The 8,111-nt window shown below is 34.9% G+C and overlaps 1 protein-coding gene across 1 annotated transcript in view; it reads right to left on the bottom strand.

Moving 5' to 3' along the window:
* LOC105227327 (adenylyl cyclase X E) overlaps window positions 1-7,218 on the bottom strand; it is a 10,878-nt gene extending 3,660 nt beyond the window's left edge. Inside the window, exons 1-18 of the mRNA XM_049450767.1 lie at window positions 7,049-7,218; window positions 6,821-6,967; window positions 6,595-6,754; window positions 6,118-6,485; window positions 5,936-6,054; window positions 4,677-4,821; window positions 4,472-4,608; window positions 4,124-4,409; window positions 3,561-3,579; window positions 3,386-3,429; window positions 3,218-3,318; window positions 2,927-3,145; window positions 2,610-2,856; window positions 1,730-1,819; window positions 1,397-1,665; window positions 1,235-1,329; window positions 387-538; window positions 190-322 (exon numbers count right to left, since the gene is read on the bottom strand). Coding sequence (XP_049306724.1) covers window positions 190-322; window positions 387-538; window positions 1,235-1,329; window positions 1,397-1,665; window positions 1,730-1,819; window positions 2,610-2,856; window positions 2,927-3,145; window positions 3,218-3,318; window positions 3,386-3,429; window positions 3,561-3,579; window positions 4,124-4,409; window positions 4,472-4,608; window positions 4,677-4,821; window positions 5,936-6,054; window positions 6,118-6,485; window positions 6,595-6,754; window positions 6,821-6,967; window positions 7,049-7,159 — 2,842 coding nt within the window. The 5' untranslated portion in view covers window positions 7,160-7,218. The remainder of the gene's footprint in view (window positions 1-189; window positions 323-386; window positions 539-1,234; window positions 1,330-1,396; window positions 1,666-1,729; window positions 1,820-2,609; window positions 2,857-2,926; window positions 3,146-3,217; window positions 3,319-3,385; window positions 3,430-3,560; window positions 3,580-4,123; window positions 4,410-4,471; window positions 4,609-4,676; window positions 4,822-5,935; window positions 6,055-6,117; window positions 6,486-6,594; window positions 6,755-6,820; window positions 6,968-7,048) is intronic.
* Window positions 7,219-8,111: the final 893 nt, after the last annotated feature.

Below are 8,111 nucleotides of genomic sequence, written 5' to 3'. Positions count from 1 at the left end.
CCTGTCAAAAGCAGTGCGTCCTTGTCAATTTCCAAGCTCAAAGTCTCACGCTTTTATGGAATACTATACTAAATGTGTGCCTAATTAAATTTGTGTAATTTCAATGTGAACGAATGGGAAAAAAGACACTTCGCAGCCTGTTGCGTGAGTATGATAACTGTATTAAGTACGATATAATAGTTTGCTTACCGGACGATGTTGTGGAGAATACACGATTTCTTTTAACCATTGAGTTACCGGCATTCAAACCACATGCTGCCATATATGTCCACCCAGCAACTTTGATTTTCTCAATCTTATCGAGGCCCTGATAGGTGCTTAGCTATTTTTTTTAATATCGTTCATTTAGTCATCCAAGTACAGAACAAAGCAAATGTTTCACTCACCACTTCATCAAAATCGCAAATAATTTCATTCAAAACACGCATTCCAACCTGTTCGGTGTCGTAATTCCGTATGGTTGCAAACATCACTGCTACGTTCTCATATTCCTCATAGCAGAGCTCACTCATCAACTGATCCTTCATGTAAATATTTACTTTACGTAAGGAAAAAGTAAACAAGAGATAATTAAAAATGTTGTTTAAGATATTTGTACTTATTGAAAAAGGTATTTCATATAATAAGTAATATATTTTTTTGTGGAGGAAGAAAGAGGTAAGTGAATGTTTAGCTTCCATTGAGAGTTCTTTGGAACTACAATATTATCACTTTAATTAAGAAAGAAAAGCAGTAAAAAATTAACTTTATCTATGAAGTGTTGGTTTTACAATAGGTAATACCCCCTGGGTCTACTTGATATAAAGTTGTGGAACAAATTAATTCATAAAATGACAAAGAATTTGACAAAGAAATGACAAATGTGAACTTGTGAAACACTGGTCACAGAAATGTTAAATGAGTCTAACTTGAGACTGTATCTGACAGAATACCAAAATGAGACTCCTGACTAACAGAGTCACTAAATTACTATTGTTACAATTAGAGACATGCGACAATCGCCTCAAGCAGAATACTGATATAAGAAATAACATATGTGAACTTGTGGAACACTGTACATTGGTAAACGAAAGTACATATGTGAACTTGTGGAACACTATACACTAGTGAGGCGTTTTGGTCATGCAATATAATTTCGTTTCGAAAAGTGAAAAAAATCTATTTAAATAAAACTTCGGTATTTACTCAAAAATTCGTTCGAAAATAGAAAATATTCTTATTTCTAATAATTTACCTATATGAGATGGTAAAATATTCGCAATCAAAATTGAAATGGTTTGGTTTGTAAATTTTGCATCCTCCTTTTTCTTTCTCAACTCATGTTTCCAACTGTAAGAAAGCAAAAAAGGAAAACAATGTTCCGTTTAGCTCAATAAGAAATTATCATTTGACTCACTTAAAGTCCATTCGTGTAATAAATTCAATTTCTCTGTTCATTATGTGGAATATCCAAGCGGTTCTACACAGCACCATTAAATGTGCGAATTCGGGAAAGAAATATGGATTGGAACTTACGCTATATTCGTACAAGAAATCATAGACCGCAAATACAACAATTACATAAATTATTGTCACCGAGAGAGCAATAATCCATTTTAAAACGTAAGAAATGTGCGTGAATAAAAATATTGTACCGACATGTATCACCACAGACTCGGTGACAGCCTGAAAATGTAGTACATTAGTATATTAGTGAGATAGAAAATTATACTTCCCGTAGCTGACTTACCCAAGGTGTGAAGCATACGTTATTTATGTCATTCTGATTTGCATGTGTCTCGATAACTTCATTCACAACTCGAAACTGATTGCAATCTAGCTAAAGAAAATACATATATGTATATAGAACTGTAGTAATGGAGTCGAAGAGTATATTTTTTGTATATGTGCTTCACTTGTGACAGTTGCTCGTCTCTTCTTGAAACATTTTTTAAAGTTTTTTTATTTCCTGAAGAAGGTACAATAAGTTTGCCACAATGTTTGTAGTTTACAAAAGGAAACTACGGAGATGCCTTAGTTTTTGATATATTGATCTAAAATTTTGCACACGTCCTTTTCTTACTAAGAAGCTGCTCCTATAGCAGAACCGTCGATATCGGACCACTATAGCACATAGCTGCTATAGAAACTGACCAATTAAACCCAAGTCCTTGTAAGGAAATCTCTTTTATTTGACAAGATATCTTCACGATATTCAGCACAGGTTATTATCTTAGCTATCGCCAAAATTTAGGAATATATTGTTCAAATCGGACCAGTGTAGCATATAACTGTCATACAAACTGACTAATCAAACTTAAGCCCTTGTAAGGAAAACTTTTTTATTTGACGAGATACCTTCAGGAAATTCGACACAGATTACTTTATAAGATATTACTACAGTATCCGAACATATTGTTCAGATCGGACAAATATAACATAAAGCTGCCATACAAACTGGCCGATCAAAGCCAAGAAAAATAACTTTGTATACCCTCTCATGCCATAAAAGATGTACATTTGTAGGGTATTATAGCTTCAATGCAGCCGAATTTAACATTTTTTCTTGTTTTGACAGTTTTAAGTGTTACAAACAACCGTTATGTGTGTTAGGGATGTATATACGTTACCATTTGCATTGTAATCAAGGAGAATTGTAGCAGTACTATTAACAAATATACGATGGTACGAAACTTGAAGTTTCTTTGTGCTCTATCCGAAAGTTTGTATAACCAGTAGCTGAGCCGTTGCCTGGGTCCCGACATCAAAGGTGAACCATAAAAGTATGCCCACACTTTTCTATACCACACCAAACAAAAGATGAATAGGAAGAAGACAACTGTGCAAATAGCCACATCCCAAAATACAGAAATTTGTCTGATAAAATAAGCAATTGCTATTACAACAATTTACATACAGACATATGTATATAAATATATACACTTACACTGTGTTGTAGTATTGTATTAGTATAAGGGCCCAGGTGACTAACATGGCTACCAGAACGCTGTATTTGTGTAGTATATCGGACTGTTGCATGAAGTTATATTCCCAACGCCAATTCTTGTAGCACATAAAGAGCCATGAAATGTTGGCATAAAAGGTGGACTTATCACTTTCACTCCCCCTGCTGCGTGAACGTTGGCCAAATATCAATTTTCTATATCTGTTTTTGTATAGGTGGGAAAAAAGTTTTGAAAATACTTTTATTAATTTTTTTATAACGGCATTAACTTACTGCGGCACCAAACCGAAAAGTGGAAATTTGCAACTCTCTTGGTTCATCTCGAAATGCACCAGGGTTTTCATTTTTTGCGCTGAATCAACATCCTTAAATTCCTAAATTTTTCAAAGTGAACGAAAGTATTTTAAAATTTATAATGCAGAGTTGTGAGCTGTTACTTGCCTCATCAGCGGACAGTCCTCGTGTAAAGATGGATCGTCGTGCACCTAATTCAACCTTTGGATATAAAGAAACAAGAAAAAAAACGTTTAGTTTGGATGCAGCGAAGCTATAATATGTATACTATAAATAATTAAATCTGAAAGCAGCCAACAGTTTGCACTCGAAAACGGGTTGCTTACTCCCGTTTGATCGATCTAGAAACCTAATCGTAAGTTACTTATTAAGGACAAAAGTTATCTTCGGTTGCACAAAACCTTGAATACTCTTCACAAATGAAAAAGTTTTCCAAACAAAAACTGATCATTCAGTTTATATGGCACCTTTATGTCATATTCATCCGATCTCAAATTTTTCTTTAAATATTATTGGAAAATAATCCTTACTATATTTCAAGAATATACCTTGTCAACTAACAAAGTTTTTCGTACAAGGAATGGGTTTTGATCGGTCAGTTTATGTGGTAGGTAAAGTTGCCCAATATCGACGGTTCCAAAAGATGAGCAGCTTTTCGTGGAGACAGTGATTTCAGATCGATATCTCAAATATATATATAGTTAAAACTTATATACTCAGACAGACAGGGACAGGCATAGCTAAATCTGCTCAGCTCGTGATCATTCATATTTATACTTTATAGAGACTCCGAACTTTCCTTCTGTGTATTGCAAACTTCGTGGCACACTTACTACACTGTTGCTCTCTCATCTAATCTAACATTCCCCTCTCTCACACACTCACCACGGGTTTAATGATTAAGAATGTAGTGATTTGGTATCTTCGCAAGAGCGGATCAAAGCGTGCCGCCTTTGTACCCGGTTCGTATTGAAATCTTTTATCCAGCCGTTCCAAGGTTTGCTTGCTTATATGCACTCTACCCGGTAAGCCAGTGCTTTCCAGATGATTGGCGATTTCGACATCTTTCGAGTATATATCAAATTGCCACTTGGTGGCACCGATTACGCCCGATAAGACACTGCCAGAATGAACGCCAATGCGCATATCAATACCTAAATTTCTATGCTCTCTAGAAATACCAAATGGCAGTCATGTAAGGTTGTTATTTAAAAAATAATTGCTTTTATTCACCCCACTTCACGTATGTCTTCAATCATGCGGAGTCCGAGTTTTACGCAAGCTCTGGCGTGCTCTTCGTTGGGTATGGAAACGTTCGCTGCACAATAATAGCAATCACCCAAGAACTGTATTCTCAAGACGTCTAACTCCTGTGTTTTGTAGAGTTTAATTAGAATGAGGGTTTTTTGAAAGTCAGTAGATTAATACATGTTCTTACCTGTGCGCCGTCATCGAATCGCACGAAGAGTTCGTGTAGTGTCTCCACAAGCGTTTTTGCATTCAACGTTGTTGTGAGTTTGGTATAGTTGACTATGTCCGCATAAAGAATTGTGACATCGTCGTGAGGCTCTATGAAGAGCTTTCTGGAAAAATATATATTTGAGGTGAATTAAAATATATGTATATATATAGTATATTGAAAATATGTTTTCAGATTTATGAATATATTTTAGAAAGTAAAGATCAGAACTTCTTCGTTCTTAACGAGATCTCGATTAATGTAACAGTATGAGATACAGCTTTGAACGTCTTCAGCTCAACAAAAATCCACCACAAACCGAACCACTGCAATAGGTTTGAGTCTGGGTGCCCCTTTGTCGTATAGTCATTCTTGTGAGTAAAATAGAAGATTTTAGCTTAGTGCGATATGACAAAAATAAAAGTTAAACAAAAATCAAGGAAACAAAAAAAATTTGCAGACGAAAATTTTACCAAAAGTATTTCTAACTGTAATTATTGTTAAATTCCGCTCATTGGCAAATTTGTATTGTAATTAATGTTTATTGAAAAAATTTCAGAGAAAAAAATTTTGAACAGGTGGCAACACTGTTTTAAAAAAATTTTAGTGGCAACGCTGCTCACGATTTTTTTTTCAAATTATTAAATGCCTATTTGTCTAATTATTTTTAAATTTTACTTAAAAATTTAAACCAGGTGGTAACCCTAACTGGGCGAAAATTTTTCCAAAAATATGTTTAACTGTAATTATTCTTAAATTCCTCTCATTTGACCAATGTTTATTGAAACAATTTCTGAGGAAAAATTTGAACAAGTGGCAACCCTGTAAAAAATTTTTTAGTGGCAACCCTGCCTAATTTTTCTTTGATTAACAAATACTTTTAGATGCTTACCTGTCTGTTAATTTTTATATTGTACTTAAAAATTTAAACTAGGTGGCAACATTTTTATATTTTTGATAAAAAAAAAACCACGGGGTTATGGTACCATCCAAAATAAAGTATTTATACCAATTTAGTCTGCACTCTGGATTTGCGAGCGTGACCAAATTTCGTTGCTTAACACCATTTCTTAGTGATTGTTCGATATTATTTTTGATTTTGAAATAGTTAAATTTAATGTTTTACAAAAAAACGAGGAGATTATCCACTTTGTCTCTTAAATTGGGAAGCACAAACCACGAAGCTCCAAGGTTTAACTAATATTTTAAAAAGTAATCGAGCATTCTAGTGAGCAAACCTTATTTTCTCCAACGAATGCACGTAGTCTGGATTTTTCATAAGCTCAATGCGCAGCTTGACATCTTCCTCCATTTGTTTCGCGATCTGTTGCGGAATCATACTCAATAAGAGACTTTTCTATAAAAAAATAATAAATTTTAATTGGCAAACACAATATCTACAAAAACATTTCATAAATACCTCCTGGTCCTTAGCAGCATGAAACAGTAGATCCTCTTCGATGCACTGACGTTTATCCAGAAATGTCATGCGTGTATTCACTTCGCGTGTCAGACGCATAAATATGCCAAATACATTCATGCAACACATCGCTATATATTCGCTGGTGCCTTTTGTGTAGTCGAAACTTTTCGAACCCTGCTCTGTCCAAAAATAGACTTGTAATTTCAGAAAGACCACGTAAAATGCTGTTGACAAAAGTCCCAATATAATCGCATAAATATCGCTGACAATCGGCATGAAGCAGTATATAGCGAATACGATGAAATTCATATAAACCGGTATGGTGATATTGCGCCTAAATGTATGCAGAAGCGATACAGAGGCATCTGCCGGGGCGGAAGTAGTATGAATTATGCAAGTTTAGCCGTTATAAATGAAATAGTATGATAAACTTTGAATTAAGTAAAATTTTGTTGCCTTATTCCACGCACTCACCCATTCCAATGACCACTATGACGACCAATAACGATATCACATTCGTTCTCATCGTATATGATTTTTGTAAATTCCGCCTTAAGCCGATCACTAATATGATAATTATCAGTAAGGTGCCACCAATATATATGCACACATCTCTGTAGATATCTTTTCTTTCCTAAAACGTTTTTTTTTTCATGATCTTAAATTCAGTAAATAATATTTTTTATAAGCAATTACCGACCTGTGACGATAGTGTGGCGAGCAGCAGTCCGGCGTGAATAGAGGTATTAAGCACGAGCATTACCATAAACGAATATAGTTGATTTATATGCAGGCGTCGCATGTAGCTCTTATAGAATTCCTCCACATCCTTTTCCCTGCAGTATTCCTAAAGCACATAAAAAATTAGAAATTTACATAAGAAAAAAAAAATTACAAAATCGTTGTCTTTGCATGTCGTGCCGTTTACCCTCAATATGCCGAGCTCCCATTTTTTATTGGCCCTCAAGTGGTCCGACATATCTCTAGAAAGAGTAGCCGATACAATTGTTTCATGACGCCATATTGATCGGCGCGCCATATTATATAATTTATTTTGAATATTTTTCCTTGGCCTGAAGAAATAAATTTACACGTCTCTTTTCAGAATGAGCTTTGTATGTGTTTTGATTGGCTTTCTTTGAAAAATCGAAAAAGCAAAATACGAAAAAAATCTAACAAAGCAGACGTTACATGCACAGGCGGAGTCACGTGAATTATTATATGATATATGTAGATGTTGCTATAATATTTTTATCAAGCAAAGTCCAAACTTACAATAATTGAAATATTACTAAGTTTCTTAACTAGTTGAAGATGGTGAAGGGCACTCTGATTTTCGTGAATTAGATTGACAAAGAAATGCATATTATTTATATGGCCCAGAACCTCCTGAACTGGCTTTTCAAACGTTTGAAACTTCATTCGAATACCATTTCGTTCAAGTAATGGTTGAAAGACAAAAGGATTGATATAAATTTTAAGCCTACGTAAAAGGCCAACATGTCTGACAAAAAGGTGGCACTACTAGAATAAAATCCATATGTTTTTAAGTTAGGCTTAACCAAACACACTTTTAACCAAAAACCACGATGAGTTGATTATTTGGAGCAGCATGGCAAAGAAGTCCAATCGACAGTCAACCGAGTGAAGGCACACGATGAATCTATCCTAATGACCCTAAGCGTGGAAAAACGCAACAGTCCGCTGGAAAGGTCATGGCATTGGTATTTTGGCATGTATAGTCTTTTTTGACTGCTTCGAAAAAAGAAGTCCCTTATCAGCGACTATTAAATAGTGCTATTGGACCGTTTTAAGGGCGAAATCGCCGAAAAACGGCCGTATTTGAAGAAAAATAAAGTACTTTATTACCCAGACAATACATCATGTCACAAGTCAGTGATACATGTACCTCATTTTTCAGTTCTGGCCCCCAGCGATTACTTTCTGTTATCAGATCTCAAAACGATGCTCGCTGAAAAGAAATTTTCCTT

Source organism: Bactrocera dorsalis, chromosome 3 (genome assembly GCF_023373825.1).
Source record: "Bactrocera dorsalis isolate Fly_Bdor chromosome 3, ASM2337382v1, whole genome shotgun sequence".
Lineage (NCBI taxonomy): Eukaryota > Metazoa > Arthropoda > Insecta > Diptera > Tephritidae > Bactrocera > Bactrocera dorsalis.
This window is presented reverse-complemented; position numbering and strand designations above follow the sequence as displayed.